This window comes from Protobothrops mucrosquamatus, unplaced genomic scaffold, assembly GCF_001527695.2.
Source record: "Protobothrops mucrosquamatus isolate PMUCROS unplaced genomic scaffold, P.Mucros_1.0 scaffold486, whole genome shotgun sequence".
NCBI lineage: Eukaryota > Metazoa > Chordata > Lepidosauria > Squamata > Viperidae > Protobothrops > Protobothrops mucrosquamatus.
The window spans coordinates 427094-448777 of record NW_015386805.1 but is presented as its reverse complement, the minus strand read 5'-3'; the positions used below and the strand labels follow the sequence as shown (position 1 = coordinate 448777).

At 40.1% G+C, this 21684-nt stretch overlaps 1 protein-coding gene across 1 annotated transcript; it reads left to right on the top strand.

The window, feature by feature from the left end:
- The first annotated feature begins 20036 nt into the window (after positions 1–20036).
- Positions 20037–21573, top strand: MGAT3 (mannosyl (beta-1,4-)-glycoprotein beta-1,4-N-acetylglucosaminyltransferase). Its single transcript, XM_015816726.1, has one exon. It carries the CDS (start codon positions 20037–20039, stop codon positions 21537–21539), a length of 1503 nt encoding a protein of 500 aa, XP_015672212.1. The 3' UTR covers positions 21540–21573.
- Positions 21574–21684: the final 111 nt, after the last annotated feature.

Sequence of the window (21684 nt, the reverse complement as noted above, 5' to 3'; positions counted from 1 at the left end):
TGGACCTGAGAAAGGCTGTTCCAGTTTTGTTATTGTGCTTAATGGATTATTGCACCATCAGAAACTCCAAACGTGTTTTATATCATGTAGCCTTAAAATGGAAAAATTTTATAGAAGTAAAAATGTTAGAAGGAATTCCATCTGCTCTTTTGTTAAAATTCATGAATATTGTAGTATAGCAGAAGAACAAGAAACTCCCTGTTATAGAATTAGCCTCCACTCTGTCTTTTCTGTCTTCTCACATTCAGCTGTAGCTCAGCTTTTCTTTTTCCTGTACAAGAAAGCAAAATGGATGGAATCCCTTTTTGGTTACCATTTAATTTTGTCTACAACAGCAGATTCTCTTGACTGATCATCTGGCATGTAATCTAAGGGAAAGTCTGGACTTCAGTCCAAGCAAAGAAATCTCTGCTAATATGTAATATCACGTGAACCCTGATGGTTGTATTTGAATAAATTAACTGTTTACTTTTGAGCTTCTAAGAATCTTTGCATATTAAGAGTAATTCTCAAGAAGTATTTAACTGCTTGTAGCAGATTAAGAGAACAGAGGTGGTACTTTCAAAAATAGTACCTCCATTATAAGGACTTCTCACCACGCAGTTACTATGTTTGTACGTGTACATGTGAGAGTGATAAGACCAGAAAATAATTTCATTACATTTCATTAAAAGTGCATTGGTGATGTCTGTGTCCTTAAGAACATTGATGTGTGGGCTAATGAAAAACCTTGGATGACACGTAAGGTACACAAAATGCTGAAAGCACAGAATGTGCTTAGATCTGGTGATATACTGGTTCTTAGAACAGCTAGAGCCAATTTTAAAAGCTTCATAAAAACAGCAAAGCAAGCCCATTGTCAAAAAGTTCAGAACTTTTTTCAGGACCCTAGGAACACCACATGTATGTGGCAAGGCATCCAGGCCATTACAGAGTATAAGATGGCTCTGTTTTGGTGTAACAGTGACACAGACTTCTTAAATGAGATCTTCCATATTTTTTGCAAGATTCCAGGCATCAAATAGCACTCCTACAAGGAAAGCTGTGCCTCATCCTGATGAGCAAGTGCTTAGTTTTGATGTTACCTCTGTCTGGAGGACACTGCGGAAAGTTAACATGCGGAAAGGGGCAGGTCCAGATAATATCCCTGGGCGAGTTCTCAGGGAGTGTGCAGATGAGTTGGCCTGTGTTCCTAAAGTTATTTTCAATCTTTCATTGCTGCAGGCAGTGGTCCCCATTATGTTTTAAGATTGCTATTATTTTGCCAGTGCCTAAAAAGTCTTCAATCACAAGTTTTAGTGATTATCTTCTGGTTGCACTTGAAAAACTGATAAAGTATTTTATTGTATGCAGCCGCCCTCCAGCATTTGACTCACTTCAGTTTGCTTACCAGGCAAATTGTACCACAGAAGAAGCTATTTCCTTTGTCCTTCATGTGAGCTTCGTGCACTTAGAGGAAAGAAATACTCATGTGCGAAAACTATTTGTTGACTTTAGTCCGGCATTTAATACAATCATTTCTTAGATTTAGTAGACAAACTGGGCCTTTTAGGTTTTAAAACTCCTTTGTGCAACTGCATTCTTGACTTTCTCTCCGATAGGCCCCAGTATGTGCGAGTTGGGATTAATATTTCTAACACCATTTTTTTGAGCACAAGTTCTCTTCAAGGCTATGTCCTAAGTCCACAGATGTTCACCCTGTTGACCCATGACTGTTGTGCAAGGTTTGTTATCAACCATATTGTGAAGTACGTGGATAATACACCAGTGGTGGGCCTTTTTTGGGATGACAATGATGGTGCTTACAGGGAGGAAGTAGAAGATTTTGTGAATTGGTGTAATAAAACAACTTGGTTCTAAATGTAGGAAAACCTAAAGAGATCATCGTCGACTTCAGGAAAGGCAGGCATAGCCATACACCTCTGTATATGAATGATTCAACTGTGGAGGTGGTTAATAATAAGTTTCTGGGGTAGGTTAGTTTGGTCGTTCAACTCTGAGATACCAGTGAAGCGAACATAGCATCATATGAGAAAAGTGCATCTTCCTTCCCCTATCCTTCTCACTTTCTCCAGAATAATTGAGAGTATTCTGTCGTATTGTATTACTGTTTGATCTGGAAATATTACTGCTTTGGATTGGAAGGCTGTGCATAGTGGTGAGGATGGCGGAAAAGATTATTGGAAGTTCACTTCCTTCTATCCAGGACATGGCTTATAAGGGTCTGCAATAGTGTCAGAGACTTTACAGTTCCTCTCCACGACTGGTTTTCATTGTTGCCTTCTGGAAGGAGGCTTTGTGGCATCTGAAGCAGAACAACTAGATTCTGTAATAGCTTTGTATCAACCTTATTAACTCTCAAGACTCTTTTTTCCGCTATGTATTCAAGATAGGCTGTGATTAATGTTAATATTTATATTTATGTGTGTATGTGTGTTTCTATATGTATGTGTATGAGCCATGATGGTGCAGTGGTTAGAATACAGTATTGTAGGCTAACTCTGCCGACTGCCAGAAGTTTGATCCTGACCCATTCAAGGTTGACTCAGCCTTCCATCCTTCCAAGGTTGGTAAAATGAGAACCCAAATTGTTGGGGGCAATATGCTGACCATAAACCATTTAGAGAGGGCTCTAAAGCACTGTGAAGTGATATTTTGGGATGCTACTGCTGTTTTTATATTATTGTTATACTTGGGATGGTGACAATGTTTGGTGGGTGGTATTTTTTTTTCTTTTTCTTTTCTTTCGAGAATGGGCATCGGAATTTCATTTTAATGAGTGCCATTGTGTATGCAAAAAAATGACAATAAAGGGTATCTTTCTTATCTTATATTTCATTACTCTTATTTACCATTTGTTGTTTTGCATGTACATTGAGACCTTATGCACTGGAGACAAATTCCTTGTGTGTCTAATCACGCTTGACCAATAAAGTATTCTATTACATTCTATTTAAAAAAGTTAAATGTACATTGCAGGAGCTGGAAATGATACTCATATTATGACTTTAAAAATAAACATTAACATCATTATGCTATGGATGCTTATTAGAAAGTAGTCCTTACTGTACTGGATTCATCTTTAGTAACACATAAAGTGCATCTGAAGTCAGTGGAACCAATTGTTTCAGTGGTTTCAATGGTTCTGTTGTATGCATGACTATTTTAGATTCAGCTGAGTTGTTCAATAGGGCTTCTTCTCAGAAAACGATGTACAGAATTGCAGCCTTCATGTTTTTATTCACGTGTTCATTTTTTAAAATTGCCACAACTATTCATGCAAAGTACTCTTGGAAATCTATATATCATATAGTGTGATATAGCATCTGATATAAACTGGTTTGAGATAAGACTTTTCAATAGCATTTCCATATTCGTGGAATGCTTTTCCCAGGAGACATAAACTTTGTGGTCTTTATCAGAGCCATGTAAAAGGAGTTGAAAAATACTTTTTTATTATTATTATTATTTTTAAAAATTACAGATCAAAGGAGATAATATTCTTCCTGTATATTCTTTCTCAAAATGCCAAATAGTCTTGGTTAAATTATTGCTCTAAATTTACTTCATACGGTGCTTGAAACTATTGTGGTTCTTTTTGTTGCATATAGCAATCCTAAGACATAAAACAGTAACTAAAAGAGCTATGAAGGCAATTATTCACTAAAAATATACTATACAGTTGTTTCTATTTGATGGTTCTCTGATTATTTGATTTCAAGGTACTACAATGCCAGTAAGTAACTTCCAACTTTTTCACCTTAGATCCTTTATATACTGAATATGAATGAAGGTTGATATAAATAATTTGATAATTCTATAAGATACAATAGAGCCGATGGAGGGGGCAAAGTCAATCCTTACAATCCTTTCCTTTCTGCTGAACAAAATAACAAAATAACTATAAACACAGAGCTCTGATAATTTAGCACAAATAAGGCAGATTTCAAACTTCTTGCTCTTTTGAGGAGTAAATCACAACTTTAATGTTAAAAGCAAATTAAGTCAGAGGATCATTGGAAAATCCTTTTTTTCTATTGTAAAAAATTCTTAGACAAGGAGAACTAGGAAAGTACTTATTATTAAAATGGCTAGAAAGCAAGATTCTTCTTTATAGGATTTAATATTTAAAAGTGATGGAGGACAGGCTTTACCTTACTTCCACAGGTTCCAAGAATAACGTGTAGGAATCAATAGAAACATTTGCTTACATAGGAAAAGGCCCAAACCAAACTATGCAATCAGAGATATCACTGGGATGGGAAGTAAAATCACCTCATTGCCATAAGCAATCCCAATTTCTTTTGAGCAAGTAAATTTGCCTATTCTCCAATCTTGCTATCTAGAGATTGCTTTAATAGTAAAATAGCTGATCAAAACTGAAAAAAAAAAACCTTTGTTATCCATTAACAGGCAGTATACTGGACTGTAAGATAGGCCATGCTATTAATAATAAATATTCCAAGCATCATATTGGAAGATGCTCATTAATTTGATAATGAAAAAGCATTGGGACTGCAGTGTTTTGAATTTGTTTCCAAAGAAGTAATTTAAAATGTGCAGAGATGGAAATGTAACACCTATCGGCAGGTCTTCAAAACAGTCAACCTATTTACAGAAAAGATGAGGCTGGTTTAAACAGCCTAGAAAGGTGTTATATTTTTAAGTAGTCCAAAGCACTTTTTTGAAATGGAATTTGAAGTAGCTTTAGAAATTTCTGAATTAGCTCAGTTCATTCTTAAATGCTGAAGTCAACAGAAGTTATAATAGAGGAGGAGCTGAACTGGTACATAAATTATGTGTTTGAAATGGTCAGGTGTCATGGCTCCATTGGAGTCCTGTTTGGAGTTGGAACGGGGACCTTCTGACAAAGATGGCATGTCTCCATTGGCATGTTTGGAGAGATCAGGGGCTGAGGACAGTGCTGTCCAGGGCCCCTCTGGCATTGGGGGAAGTGGTTGACCAGACGGAGAGCTGCCTGCCTTCATAGACCCAGGGGAGGATCAGCTGCTGAAAGGCAGTGGTACTAATAGGCAGTAGATCTCCTCTAATGAGGAACAGCTGTCTGCTCCACTCTTTCCAAGGGCATGGAGAGTGGAGTGTAGGCAAGCTCAGAGAAGGGCTGCAAAGCTACTCGGGAGGAGGTCACCCCACCTCTCCTCACAATGAACACCTGGAGTAGAGTGACTGAAGGAGAAACCGTGGGGAGTTAATCTTTGGCAGGAACAATTGTTTTGGCTTACACTCCCTCGGCTTTCACTCATGCCTTATGCCGTTTGCCTTGCCTTGATTTGAAAGACTGTTTTTCACCTTTTGTATTGGACCTTGCCCTTGTCTTATGGCCTGCTTTTGGCCCTTTGCTTCGCTTTGCCTTTAGAACTGCCTCTTGCTTGTACCTTATCTTTGCCCTGAGGACTGCCATTTGTCTTGGGCCTAGACTCTGCCTTGTGGACTCGCTTAGCTGGGTGGACTGGACTTGGAACCCTGGACCTTGCCCTGTGAGCGTGCTCCTACTCTGTGAGCTTTGTTTGTACTATAGGGGTTGTGGTTTGGGGGGACTGAGGGTGGCTGTCTTCAGGGTAGCAAGGGGGTGGAGCCTTACCGGCAGTTGGAGGGCCGTTTGCTGGAACTTTTATTGAGAGCAATAAAAGTCTCTCTAGAGGCCTGCCTTGCCTTGACCACCTGGGTCAGAACATCAGGCACAAAAGGACACTGTTTATTAATTTTTTATAGGTAACTCAAAGTGCCAAACATACCTAATACTCCTTGCTCCTTCTATTTTCCCCACAACAACAACCCTGTGAGGTGGGACGGGCTGAGAGAGACTGGCCCAAAGTCCCATAGAAGGCTTTCATAACTAAAGCAGGACTAGAACTCCCAGTTTCCTGGTTTCTAGGCAGCACCTTAATTACTACACCAACTTAGCAGGTATTGTACTGCTTGTCATGCAAACCCATACCAACTGATATTTCTAGTAAATTGCTAAAAAGTGCTTCCCCAATTGCAGACAATATGAAATGATTTGAGAAGAGTGTTTTTTGGGTAATTTCCCCTTCCCATAAGCTTTTAATTACAGAGCTTTATACTGTATATGGAACCTGTTTTTAGTTGTCCTATGAACCTGTTGTTTTGTTATGTAACAGACTACAGGTAGTCCTTGACTTACAACAGTTCATTTAATGACCGTTCAAAGTTACAACGGCATTGAAAAAGTGACTTATGACCATTTTTCACACTTACGAGTGTTGCACTGTCTCCATGGTCATGTGATCAAAATTTGGATGCTTGGCAACTCATATTTATGACAGTTGGGGGTCATGTGATCAGCTTTTGCGACCTTCTTCCAAGCAAAGTCAATGGGAAAACCAGATTCTCTTAACAACCGTGGTATTAATTTAACACATATAGTGATTCACTTAACAAATGTGGCAAGAAAATGGGGCAAAATTTCCTTAACAAAAGTTTTGCTTAGCAACCGAAATGTTGGGCTCAATTGTAGTTGTAAGTCACGGACTTCCTGTACAAATGTGTAGTACTTCTTAAAAAAGAATATTCTTTCTCTGATCTTAAACAGATGCACTGATGTGTTGAATAAAAACTGTGATGTCTGTTGTCAGAAGGATGTCTCTTAGTGCCTTGATTAGGTTATATTAATACATGAACATAATTAATCAGTTCTAAGTAATAATCTTATTGAATTGAATAAACATTAGATTGTATTGATGATTACACAAAATTTTGCTGATAAAAATCAGAGTATCTCTACAATAAAAACATAACTCTCTGACAACATAGCAGACATTTCCTGATCTATTAACTGTAAGGAGAAGTTTCCTTTTCCTGAATTTAAGCTGTTCCTAATTTGCCATGCTGTAACAATGGATGTCCCTATAGAATTCAGTACATCTAGTTAGTTAATCAGTGGATCAGCAATCATTGTAAGGTATTTTTTTAAGCTTGATTGTCCAAATTTTTATGGGACATAACCAGTTCCTTGGCTTTGTGAGGACAAGTTCAAGTTTATATTCAATTTGTTCTGTTTTATTAAGTTGACATGGATTGCAGTGCAAGTATTTTATGTAGCCCCTGCAGATGACTGTGTCAGTGCATGCTATATGTTTCATGTGTGATCTTTTTCTGAATAAGTACATCTCAACTTGATAATAAACTTCCTTAATTATTTTTATCCAACATTGCTTCTAAACCACAGCAATATTTTACATACTGAAAACTAACAGATTGTTGGGTTTATGTTACTAAAAAAAGTGGACAAAAATAAATAACCAAATGTTTATTTAAATCTTAACATAAGAGAGAAGAAAAATCTAATAATACATTTTATAGTCCCTAAAATAAAATTTGTTTACACTATAGGTGCTGGTTTAATAAAGTGATTTGTCTTAATATTCCACATTAAGTCTATTAGGTGAATTCATAAAAAAAATTAAATTTAGTTAAAGATATATGATTTTATTTTTGATTATTTAATTATATTTGAATATTTCAATTTGAAGTATTTGGTCATCTTTATTACAAATGCTTTACACAGAAAATTTCTTGACATCAGATTGCAGTCTCACATACAATTGTCATTATGTCACCAGGAATCAGCTGTGAAACAGTGGATGCACTCAGCCAGTTTTTGTTTCATGATCCTTGTTTCCAGTTGGAATTCTGGCTTGATGTCCTCTAGTGTTGAACTTTTGATTCTCTTGACTGTCCATGAAATATGAAGCAGCCTTGAAATGATAGCTCAAAGAAGTTAATCTTTTCCACATTATCCTATCCTACCCTACCCTACCTTGAATCCTGATGGAAATTATTCTCTGAACTGGGTAGTTTTCCATTACATATGCAGCAATATATTTTAGAACAAAGATTCCTACTCCATTCTTTACTCTGAGTTTCATTTCTAGAATAGAAAATTTTGAATTCATCTGGTTGGAAATGTCCCATCCCTAAACATTTTAGTTCACTTACTCCTAGAATACCTGTCCTAGTCCATGTCCTTTCCACTTTAATGATATCCAGCTTTCCTTAATTCATACTGCAGATGTTCTATGTTCCCATCCTAGTGTTTCCAAAAAAATTCTGAACTTTTCTTTCAGTTCTGCCTACTATATATCAGCATTTGGACCTTTCTCATAGTGCCTCAACCAACCGAGTTAAACTTGTAAGGTTGTCCATGCTTGCCTTGTCATAGAGCCATCTTTAGATTTCAATGGCATTTTGTGGAACTGTGTTCTTGCAGGATCCAATCTGGGTTGATCACCAGCACCAGAGGTTTAGTCTTCCAAGCTTTTGGACTTATGCTGGAGCCCATCTTCAGGGAACTTTTCTCTCACCAGACATTCTGGTGAGGGAAAAGTTCCCTGAGGATGTACTCCAGCATGACTCCAAAAGCTCGGAAGACTAAACTTCTGGTCCTGATAACCGATCCAGATTGGATCCTGCAACATTATCCTGGGACAGATATATTTGCCTTCATTTGTGAACAGTGTTCTTCTCCACAATCCTGCACATCCTACTAGTAATGCCTTTCATGATTTGTGACTGCTTATTTGTAGGGTACATGCCATTTATATCTCTGAGGAACTGACAACTAAGGGTGAGGGGAGTGAGTCTGTAGTTGGTTCCCATAGTAACTTGTCAGTATCATCTTTGTTGATGAGAGGGGAGACCGAGTCTGACAAGAGAGATGTTGTGAAAGATTCTGGAGATAAACCTGAAGAAAGAATGCAAGAATCATTAAGTAAGCATCAATTTATCTCTGAGAAGGAAGAAAGAATGAAAATAATCTCAGATAACTTCCTCTTGATTTGGCTTAGTATAAGAGGGGATAGAGAGAAACAGATTTACAAGATTCTATTATACTGTACAAAAATGGAGTTCTAGTACTCCTTGTGCAGTCTACCTTGAAGGGCTGACACCAATAGTCACATAAGGCAAGTGATGTGTATTAGTAATGGGGACAGGGCTGCATTTTTGCAATCTTTTTAAATCCTTTTTTAAAATTACTGTTTTAAGATTTATAGGTGCATTGAAACAAATAAGAGGCTTGCTTGCCTGTTGAAAACTGACAAACTCATAATGATGTAATTCACAATACAGTCTTGGGGAACTTGAAAGCACCAAAAATTGGGATTGCAAGCCAAAATCAGTTGTCCCCAGCAATTAGATTTATATCTGTCTCTTAGGAATGTTTACAGATCTTAATGGGCTCTGAATTGTATAAAAGCAAGGAGCATTCAAGAACAGAAACAATTCCAACTGTTTAATTTTCCAATGATTGAATGCAATGAACTAGGATGCAAAATGGAAGGTCATGCTGTAATATACAATGTGTCCCTTCATTTAAACACTAACTTGGCAGCCAGAGTGGTATTAGCAAAGGGAGTGTTGATCGGTTAGAAAAACAGTAGTTGATTGCTGGAAGGTGGGTACAGCACTAAAGTGAAGTTCATTTTTCCCATTTGTAGTTTGAAATAGTACTTGCTAGCCACCTGAGTAATTCAGAACACAGTCCCAAAGCTTGTTCATAAGTAAATTTAAAGCCACAAGAACAATACAAACAAAGGAGAGGAAATCATAGAAATAAAGACAGAGGGAATATCTTGATGAACTTTAGTGACAGGAGGTTCAGTTATTAACTATTCAAAAATGGCACTAGATATGATTCACAATATTTAACAGTTGTAGACCATCAACAAGTAGGGTAAAATGAAAGAATGTAAAGAATGTTTATGATCAGGTAAAGAGACTTAAAGATATGAGGATGCATTAGAATAACAATGAAAAGGCAGGGAGGAGAATTCAAGGTTAGAGGAACAAAAAGAAAAAAGGAGAGAGAGTTGCCTTTTTCTAAAACTTAAGATGGCCATAAGTAAAAAACAATGGAAAAGATCTTTTCTTTTTAAAGATACAGTAAGAAAACTAAATGGAACAAAATCTAACAAAGAGGTGCACATATAAAATACGGTCACAGTTGTTGAAGAAATATGGATTGAATACAAAAGTGAGTGGCTAATATGAAAGAAGTACCTTGAGGTGGTTTTGTCCAACAATGCTGAATGGATATTGAATTGTAAAACAAATATATGAAAGAGTAGATGGGTTGGCTGAGAAAATCAGGGTTGAGAGATGAGAAATTTGAAAACAAAAGGCATAGACTGAAGTTAAATTTGGACATCGCAGAAGTGAGGTTGATTTGCAAGGACAGAAAGGTATGGAGAGGTATAGTAAAAAAAAGGATTTAGTAGATATGTTTTGCATGGATTACCTCTAATTTGGGACTTCCTGTTTCGCTTCTGGTATCTGTTCATGAATAGGAAGACTGACCATTATTTAAACAGACTAAATAGAAGGGGAAATAAAAAACATGCTTGACTTTATCAGATTTTATTCTGCTCCTTGAACTCATCAGATTGAATTTATTTTTCCATGGTTTAGAAAGATGGGAGAAAGATTTCCTTAGTGCTGGTCAGTTGGTTTAATATTGTAACTGTTTTCTTTTGTCTATCGATACTGGTGACAAGGAAGTGTAAAGCAAAGGAACTTAAAGCAGCATCCCAAGCAAGCAGTACAAATTAACTGCAGATATTGCAACAACTTGCAACTCTCTAAATAAACTTTGGAGAGACAATAGACAACAACACTTGTCTTTTGAGGGAAAGTTGAAACAGATGGAGACATTTCATGTAGAACAGTTTTTCTCAACCTTGGCAACTTTAAGATGGACGGACTTCAAGAATTTTCCAGTCAACATGACTGGGGGATTCTGGGGATTGAAGTCCATGCATCTTAAAATTACCAAGGTTGAGAAACACTAATGTAGAAGAACCATAATCTTAGTTCTCAGTTACTGAAGAGCTGTCATGCAGAAAATGGAGCAAACTTCTCTATTATTCAAAAAGAGATTAAGACCAAGAATTTAAAATGTCAGGGGATTATTTATGTTATGATAGTGTCACAGACTGTTTTGGGAAGTAATAGGTGCTCTGAGATATTTAAACAGAGGCTGGACAATTATATTTTGTAGATTCTGTAGTTAAGGGATATATGGCTGTTCTAGGTCCGAGGACTGCATTTATGTTGAAAGCTTCATTGTTTTAACAATTCTTTTAACAACTGGCTCCCATCTTCACACAATTTTTAATAAAACACTGGAGATGTGTTGTGTCCCTTCTTGCTTTAAATGCTCTGCCATTATCCCCATTATTGATTCCTAAGAAATCCATCAGGGAGCTGAATGACTATAAACTGGATGCTCTGACATCTGTAGTTATGAAAACCTTTGAGAGGTTAGTGCTGGCCCACCTGAAAGTCATCATGGATCTGCTGTTAGACCCCTTGAGGTTTGCCTACCGAGCAAATAAGTTGGTAGATGATGTCAATATGACATGACATTGCACTACATCTTGCAACATCTTGAATCCCTGGGGACCTATGCATGGGTTCTTTTTGGGGTCTTCAGGTCAGTGTTCAATACCATCATTCCAGAAATTCCTCACTCTAAACTGATCCAGCTCACTATGCCTATGCATACTTGCAGGTGGATAATCAGATAGGAAGCAACAGGTGAGGTTAGGGAAAATTACATCTTGTACTCGGGCAATTAACACAGGTGCCCCTCAGGGCTACGTGCTCTCTCCATTGCTCTTCTCTCTATATACCAATGACTGCACCTCAAAGGAACCTACAGTTAAAGTTCTGAAGCTTGCAGATAATATAACAACAATTAGCCTTATTTGAGAGACAATGATGAGTCTGCTTATAGACAGAAGGGTGAACAACTGGCCCTGTGATGCAGCTGTAACAATCTGGAGCTAAACATGCTTAAAACTCTAGAGATGAGAGTGGGTTTTAGGAAGGGCCCTTCTATTTTACCTCTTCTTACTATATTCGACAGCACAGTATCAGCAGTAAAGTCCTTCAAGTTTTGGGATTCTATAATCTTCCAGGTCTTGAAATGGACACTTAATATTTGCTTGTTTTATAAAATGTATTGGCTACCCATCTTACCATAGAGTAATTCTGGGCAGCTTACAATTAGGCAGCTTACAATTAGAAAGCTAGCTAGCTAGCTAGCTAGCTAGCTAGCTAGCTAGCTAGATAGATAGACAGACAGATAGATAGATAGATAGATAGACAGACAGACAGATAGACAGACAGATAGATAGACAGACAGATAGATAGATAGACAGACAGATAGACAGACAGATAGATAGACAGACAGATAGACAGATAGACACACACACACACACACACAGAGAGAGAACATAAATTATAAAACACTATAATGCAATTAAGATAGCGAGGGCAGGGGCAGAGTGGGGGAAGATGGGATCTTTTGTTAATTGATCAACCACCTCCATTGTGATGCTGCCCCACTGGGGCCCTGTGATGTCTCTCCCAGATGCTTTCCGAGATACCTCTCTAGATGTCAGCTTGGGGGAGGATGAACCAGTTCCTGGCACATCAAGAGTGAGTTGATTGATGGCTCCAAGCAGCCATTGTGAGGGAGTTGGCTGAAGCACAGCTGCAGTAAAATACTTCTGAGACTCCAGGTGGGAAAAGCATGTAGCTGCAGCTGGTCAGTTATGAGGAAGAGAACTGCCTTCTGCATCTCATCCAAGAACACATATGACAGAGAAAAGGCAGGAGCAGAGATGGTCAGTCAGATTATTCATGAGGAAAAAGCCTTGCCCTTCTTGATGGGATGCACCAGAAGCTGGCTATTTAGCACCGCAGAGAAATGGAGGCGATGCTGGGAACAATGTGTTTGGTTCCTAGCTGTGGGTTTTCTGGTTGTTGTGATTCCTGCCTTGCTTTGGATTGAAACCGTGCCTTGACTTAGATCATACCTTGGAAACTCTGGACTTGTTGTGCCTCATGAACTCTCTTATGTTGTGGATTTAAGTTTGCCTGGTGGATTTATTTTGATTGAAAAACTTTCAGGTGCCTTGTGGACTCTTTGGCTATTGCTCTGTGAACTAGCATTGGTCTGCTTGTGATTGGATTTTTGGTGAAGGGAACTGCTGGGGAATACTAAAAACACACTAAACCACAGTTACGTATGCGTGAGTGAGCGGGACAGAACAGGCCCCAAGCTAACTGGCAGAGCCAGGTCTTCAGGCTCTTACAAAAGGTTAGGAGGGTTGAGGCTGACCTCACATTGGGGGGAAAGATGTTCCAGAGGGCAGGTGCAACAGCAGAGAAGCCCTTTCTCTTGGACCCTGCCAACCAGAATAATTGGGCTGATGGGACCCACAGCATGCTTTCTCTACTGGCATGGGAGGGTACGGGCCAATTGCAGTGGGATGAATAATATCAGAACTATCATTAAAAAGGCACAACAAAGAATGTTCTCCCCTGAATTAACTTAGGGAATTCAAACTGCCCCAGGAATTGCTGATACAGTTTTACAGAGAAATTATTGAGTCTGTTATTTGTACTTCAATAACTGTCTGGTTTGATATGGCAACCAAATAGGACAGGTACAGACTACAATGGATAATCAAGGCTGCAGAAAGAATAATTGCAACCAGCTTGCTTTCCATAGAAATCCTGTATATTGCATAGGTCAGAGGAGGGCCAAGAAGATATCTGCACACCCCTCACATCCTGGACATAAACTGTTTCAACTCCTTCTCTCGGGATGGTGCTATAGGGCAGGGCTTTTCAACCTTTTCACAGATTGTACCACTTTTAGGATATGGCAATATTTGAGTATCACCAGTCGCCTAGCAAGGTGTCAAAAACTTGATAACCAAAAAAAACCCCAAAAAAAACAAAAAGGAAAAAAGTGATAAAATAAAGGTAGTCCTCGACTTACAACAGTTCACTTAGTGACTGTTTGAAGTTACGTCATTGAAAAAAGTGACTTATGACCATTTTTCACACTTATGACTGTTGCAGCATCCCCAGGGTCATGTGATTTACATTCGGATGCTTGGCAACTGATTCATACTTATGACGGTCACAGTATCTCAGGGTCATGCGATCACCTTTTGCAACTTTTTGACAAGCCTGGCTGTGCTTACCTCCTCGTCAAGGCTGCTGCTGCTAATGTGCCCACTCTCCTTGGCCAGGTTGCTCATGATGGGTGCAGGAGGGCAAAATGCTTGGGTCAGAGGGAGGCCCACTCCCTCTCCATGTGAGGAGACCTGCCTTTGTAACCAAAGCATCCTTAGGGATAGGAGAGATAGAGAGACCATGAGGATAGGCCAGGAGGAGGGGGCAAGGGGATAGCAAAATGCCAGCAGAGCTGCTGGTGGCCAAGTGCTAAGGCAGGACATCCCTCAGACCCTCCCTCCCTCCCATTCCAATCTCCCTCCTTCCTTGCTCCCTCCCTCCATCCCTACCTCCCTCTTTCCCTGCCTCTCTGCTTCTCATTCCAATCTTCCCTCCCTCCCTCTCATTGTCCCATCCTTCCTTCCCTCCCATTCTCTTCCTTCCCTCCCTCCCTCTCATTGTCCCTTCCCTCCTTCCTTCCTTCCCTCCCTCCCTTTGTCCCTTTTTTCCTTCCTTCCCTCCCTCCCTCTTCCTTTCTACCTTCCTTCCTTTCTTCCCTCCCTCCCTCCCTTTGTCCCTTATTTCCTTCCCTCCCTCCCTCCCTCTTCCTTTCTTCCCTCCCTCCCTCCCTTTGTCCCTTCTTTCCTTCTCTCCCTCCGTCTTCCTTCCTTCCTTTCATCCCTCCCTCCCATTGTCCCTTCCTTCTTTCCCTCTCATTGTCCCTTCCTTCCTTCCTTCCTTCCTTCCTTCCTTCCTTCCTTCCTTCCTTCCTTCCTTCCACCCTCCCTCCCTCCCTCCCTCCCTTCCTCCCTCCCTCCGTGCCCAGGAAGGGACAAGGAAGGGAATGCTGCGAGTGGCATGAGAGTCCACGTTACCTTCGCTATACCGCCCAGACCCAAGCCTGCCCGGTTTTGGCAGGCAGTGGCCCGGTCTCCTCACCGCGCAGAGAGGCTGGGCCGGGCGAAGTGAACTGGTGAACCTGCCTGGGTGAGCAACTGGCGCTAGGTGAAAGGGAGGCGCTTAGAACGCGGTCAGCCTGCGGGGCAAAACAATCACTCGGGAGTCCAGGACACCTCCGGTTTCATAAATCATAGGAGGGCTGAGGTTGGAGGAGAGGAACGGCGGCAAAGTCACCATGGCAAAGAGATTACAAAGTAGCTGGATGGGGCTGCATCGGGAACTTCCCACCCTTAATTCTATCCAGGGTCATTTACTTTCTTCTCTTGCAGGTACTTTCTGAAAACGAACACCCAAAAAACTTTGATCTGATTATAGCACAGCCCTCCAATCCCTACTTCCTTCTCCCCCCCTTCCAAAAACCTTTAGCCTTTTATTTCCTCCTGAAGACGAAAATTACCATGCCTCTTACCATAGACCCCTTGTCCCCTGATGCACACCATGTGGAGAGGCTGGGCCGGGCAAGGCAAACCGGTGACAAGCCGTACCTACTTGGGCGTACACAGAGGCAGCGGCGAGCGCCTGGCACCTGGTGTCTCAGGTGAAAGGGAAATGCTCAGAATGCAGTCAGCCTGCGGGGCAAAACAATCACTTGGACACCAGGTACCATGCGCTCACCACTACCTCTGGATGCACCCAGGCAGGTTCGGCTTTTCGCCAGTTTGCTTTGCCCGGTCCACCATCTCTCTGCGGTGAGGAGAGCATGCTGCTGCCTGCCGAAACTAGGCAGGCTGGGGTCTGGGTGGCATAGCGCAAGTAATGTGGACTCTCATACCGCAACCCTTCCCCAGCTGCGTTTCTTACCTGTTTGTCGCTGCCACCTGTGTGCGCACGCAGCCTGCTTTTTATCCTCTCCTCTCTCGCCCCTCCTTCTTTTCTCTTCAGTGCAGCTCCAGCTGACTCTTCTTCCTCCTCCCAAGGCTGAATCTTTTTTTTCTCTCCCTCTCCCACCCAAACTGCCTCCTTTTGATATCCCTTCCTGTCTCTGCCCGTCCTCCTCCTTTCTCTTCCAGGTGTACTGGAAGTGCTGATCCTGGGGCCTTGCCCCAGCAGCCCAACAGCTCCCGAGGACTCTCTCATGGCAAGTCCTGCATTGCGTTGCTTTGGCTCTTTCCCTCCCCGACTACCCTTGGCTGGCTGGGCAGGGCCACGTACCACCTGCCACGTGCCAATGTACTACCGGTGGTGCGCGTACCACCAGTTGAAAAGCCCTGCTATAGGGCATTGTGTGCCAAGACAACTAGATACAGGGATAGTTTTTTCCATTGTGCCATCACTACTGAATTCTCACAGTTCTGGCTAATGTATATCTATATTAACCCATACAGTGTGGTTGAAGTATTATTATTTATCCTTTTTATTATCTTCTTTACTTTCCCCTTTTATTGGTATTATTATTTTTACTGTTATTCTCTCTGTTGCTTTGTAAGTACACCGAAGTGTTTCTGTACTGGATACAAACCCCTTGTGAGTCTAATCACACCTAGCCAAATAAAGCATCCAATCCAATCCAATCCAATCCAACCCAACTCAATCCAATTGCTTTAATTGCTTTAACTTTTAACAGTGAAAAGCTGTAATTGTTTCTAGTACTTTTTATTATATTGTATGCTGTCCAGAGTCATTGTATCAGTGAGGTGGGAGGCATGGAATTTTAATACGTAAATAAAAAATAATAAATCTGGATTCTAAACAGCAATGAGGAGGGCAAACAAAATTTGAATTAATTTATTTAAAGTTCAAATTGAATTAAATATACTTTAATTTGGTAGAAGGCCTGGAAAATAAATATGTAGCAACTTTGGAGAAGATATAGGGGTTGCATCTAAAGATGGACTGTTTTATCCTGCTTTAGTTGGATTCTGTATTGTAGATCCTTTAATGAGCAAATAGTTAGATTAGATGATCTCCACTGTGTATTCCAAGCATTGAATTGTATGATACCCAAACATCACATCTTATCTTCAGAAACAAGGGATGAAAACTGAAGTCTTCTTTAGCTTCATTTCTGTCCACCTGGGAAGATGGCTTCACTGAGAGACAATACTGGTAGTCCTCAGCTTAGGACCATACTTGAGCCAAGCAAAAAATTTGTTAAGTGAGTTTTGCCCCATTTTATGACTTTTCAAGCCACATTTGTTAAGTGAATCCCTGCGGTTGTTAAGTTAGTAACATGGTTGTTAAGTGAATCTGGCTTTCCATTGACTTTGCCTGTCAGAAGGTTGCAAAAGGGGATCACATGACTCTGGGACACTGCAACCGCCATAAATGTGAATCAGTTGTCAAGCGTCTGAATTTTGATCACGTGACCGTGGGGATGCTGCAACGGTCGTAAGTGTGAAAAACAATCAACTCACTTTTTTCAGTGCCATTGTAACTTCGAACGGTCACTAAATGAACTGTTCTAAGTCAAGGACTGCCTGTATCTGTATTGCATTTGCGGGGAATAGTAAAGCTAGAAGATGCAGTAGAGAGTAAGATGAAATTCAAGGTATCTTTCTTTGTCACACAGTCCATTAGTAATTAATTAATTTCAGCAATAATTAATTCTAAAATGTTGCACTTCCATTTTTTAGAGCACAATAATGGGCTGATTCAATCATCTCTTAAGGCAAAATTACACATCAGAAAATACAAAGGTTGTCACCCCCTTTTCTTGATTCCCCTCCCTTTTTGACAGCATGAATTTTATCACAATGTATTACTTTGCTATGAGTTTACTTTGCTTTTTATTTTTCTGCTGGATAATAATCAGATGTGAGAATCTGGAAAAGTACATATAATAGTGGTGATGTCCGTTCTTAAATTGCTATAAAAATGTATTAAAAGAGGGAGAAATAAAATGACAGCAGCTTAAAGTCTTCTGCATCAAAGAAATACAATATTTGTTTCCCAAGTGGTGAAATACTAGCTTTAATGCATTACAAGATCCAAAGAAATGACAAATTTAAATTGTTGTCTTAGATGCATGAACCACTAGAAGATGATTTCCTCTGTGGAACATTAATTTCCTTTATTTCTGTCTCTGTAAGTGTATTTAGTACTTTCAGAAGGGCAATATAAAAATAAACGGGATTTCTCAATGCATCTCACATGGAAATTACAGCTGCAAGATACTAAAATATTCACAAGCATCCTTGAAAGCATGAACCCATCCTTCACTTAGTCAACAAAAGATGCTGGGAAGCAATTTTAACGGTAGTGTCCTGCATTTTCATGGGTGAATCCTGTCCACGGTTCTGATAAAATAGCTAAATCCCTCTCTGCCCTGTATGTATGCATCTATATATGTATGTGTATATGTATGTTTGTGTGTCTGTGTGTGCGTGTGTATATGTATACACATGTGCATGTAAATATATATGTATTAGATTAGACTGCATTAAAAATTACTGTATCAAGCAGACATGCATATTAAACAATACTCCAAGTATGATATTTTCTATATTATTTCATTGGGAAATTCATGAAAACATATATTGTGCTTTCTTGCTGATGCTAGATGACATTAGCTCTGGAATGGAATTTCTAGTTAGAACTATAATAGCTGAGTAAAAATGTTAAAATTTCAATATTTTTATCATTAATTCATCTAATTTGAATTTGGGAATTTTCTAAAGTTATTTAAACCATTTTTGAGGATTCAGCCTGTCTTAGCTGCATAATGAAACATGGAAATTAAACATTTTTTTTATTATAAGTGAAATATATCAGTGTTGGTCCTTAATATGAATTGTCTTTTCAATTTGCACCTGGCTTAGAGTCCTGTAAATAGCCATTTCTGGCAACATCTGAAACTCTTCCGCTTTTCTATGAATCATCTTGAAGACAGACAAAAAGACTGTTTGTATTTGTATCTGCATTATTTCTGCATTTTTCTTCCACTACCTAAAGCAATACCTTCCCCCATAAATTAACCTTTCATTTTGCTTTCTTTAAAGAAATTAAGCTGCTCACAGACAGAAGGGGGAAAAGAATCCCAAACAGCATTCTAATTAAATTAGATATATTTGTTTAGTATGAGGGAATCCATGGCCCTCCTAATATTGGCAAACTATAGTAGAGTCAAAAGTGAAGAATGCAGGGCTTTACATATGAAAACACCTTGTGGGCCAGTGGTTTCTTAACCCTGCTTTAATAGCAATATTAACAACTAAATCAAAAATCTAACCTATTAAACAGCCCCAGGGTTGGATTGAGATCACTTGTCAAGATCACGTGATTCATAGTGCCCATAAAAGACAATGACTTCCTTGCCATCTCTAAAATTGTCTTCCTTTTGGGAATAAGAAAACTGTGCAGAAAACTTGATGAGCCAATCATTCTCTCCATCCTTCATCTTAGGGTTGCCATTGTGGAGAATAACTGGAAACTCTTTTCGGCTGAAGGAAAGCCAAGATGTAAAATTTTAGGATTTCAACTAACATTAATTACTTCAATGAATATTGCCATTTTTGCATGACTTAATATGTAAGTGTTTATATAGTTATTCAAAATGGTATCAGAGCTACCTCTATGTATAATTTAACTGCTTAGTTCATTTTCTTTAGTGCTTTTACAGGCCATCTTTCAGAACCAAACTCCTAACGTAACTGACATTTAGAAAAGAAATTACATGAATGTCAGAATTAATACAAAGTTCCATATAAGAATAGTAGGACTTGAGAAGACCTGTTAGTCAATCTGCAACCACAGCTTTGTCTAGGACACCAAGGGTCAGTGACTGAAGTCACAGTAGGCTTAATAGCATGGCAGAATTATTTTTGCATTGGTTTTATCCTATTGTGTCGATTGTGTACATTTACGTATATTTCCTATATTAACATTGGTCTTCTCCAAATAGCTTATCTATCCCATATCTGGTAAAGTCATTTTTATATACATAGCACTGGCTTTATTTTCCTCTATTATTTATGTAATCTTTCTAAAGCATGGTTGCTTAGTGTCCTATGTTAATGAATGATTGTAGTGGGAAAAGAGACATTTGAAAGTGTTTAAGTATTCTGGCAAGCTAGTGAAAAAAAATGACCAAACGCTCCATCTCTTCCCTTTCTCTCCATTGCAGGATGAAGATGAGACGTCACAAGCTCTTTTTGACTCTGTGCATGGCTGGTCTCTGCCTCATCTCCTTCCTTCATTTCTTGAAGGCCCTCTCCTATGTCACATTCCCCAGAGAGCTGGCATCGCTTAGCCCTAACTTGGTGTCTAACTTATTTTGGAACAATGTACCAGTCACACCTCAGGCTAGTCCTGACTCTGGGGGTCCAGAAATTCTCCGTACCCCACTATATTCCCATTCGCCACTGCTTCAGCCTCTTTCCCCAAGCAGAGCTGGTGAGGAGCTGCACAAAGCTGAGTTTGTGCTGCCTGAAGACACTACAGAATACTTTGTACACACTAAAGCTGGTGGTGTCTGCTTCAAGCCAGGGACTAAGATATTGGAAAAGCCACTAGCAGGACGTCCAGAGGAGAAGATAGAGGGAGTTATATCAGGGCGCATAGGCCGTAAACTGAGTGCCACTGGGACAAAACGACGTAAATGGGTGGAGTGTGTGTGCCTGACAGGCTGGCATGGACCCAGCTGTGGTGTTCCCACCGTGGTTCAGTATTCAAATCTCCCCACAAAAGACCGTCTGACACCACGGGAGGTGCCCAGGAGAGTCATTAATGCCATCAATGTGAATCATGAATTTGACCTCTTGGATGTGCGTTTTCATGAGCTAGGTGATGTGGTGGATGCTTTTGTGGTTTGCGAATCAAACTTCACAGCATATGGTGAACCACGCCCTCTCAAGTTCCGTGAGATGCTACTTAATGGCTCCTTTGATTACATCCGCCACAAGGTGCTCTATGTCTTCCTGGATCACTTCCCCCCTGGTGGGCGCCAGGATGGCTGGATTGCTGATGATTACCTGCGTACTTTCCTAACTCGAGATGGCATCTCTCGCCTCCGCAATTTGCGTCCTGATGATGTTTTCATAATTGATGATGCAGATGAAATCCCAGCACGTGATGGTGTGCTTTTCCTTAAACTCTATGACGGTTGGACAGAACCTTTTGCCTTCCACATGCGCAAGTCTCTCTATGGATTTTTCTGGAAGCAGCCTGGTACTCTAGAAGTGGTTTCTGGTTGTACAGTTGGAATGCTCCAGGCTGTTTATGCCAGTGATGGAATTCGCCTTCGCCGGAGAGAATATTATACCATGCCAGGCTTTCGACAGTATGAAAACAGCACAGGTCATATCCTAGTACAGTGGTCACTGGGCAGTCCACTCCACTTTGCTGGCTGGCATTGCTCTTGGTGTTTTACACCTGAAGGAATTTATTTTAAACTGGTTTCAGCTCAGAATGGGGACTTTCCCCGTTGGGGTGACTATGAGGACAAGCGAGACCTTAATTATATTCGGGAGTTAATTCGGACTGGTGGGTGGTTTGATGGTACCATCCAGGAGTATCCACCTGCAGACCCCAAAGAACAAATGTATGCCCCCAAATACCTTTTGAAGAATTATCAACGGTTTGGTTACTTGTTGGAAAATCCCTATCAGAAGGCAAAGGGAACAGGGTGAGGGGAGTGGGCTTGCATGAGAAAACATGGAAAAAGGGGAAAAGGGAAAGTGAGACTGTCTTTTGTTTTTTTCCCCTGCCCATTCTGCTGGGATATGTACATTCTCTCTAAACTATCAGACCCACTGCAGACAAGAGATTTAGGGT

What these genes read in the sequence shown, in the direction of transcription:
- MGAT3 (XM_015816726.1), top strand. Translation starts at nt 20,037, where the DNA reads ATGAAGATGAGACGTCACAAGCTCTTTTTGACTCTGTGCATGGCTGGT.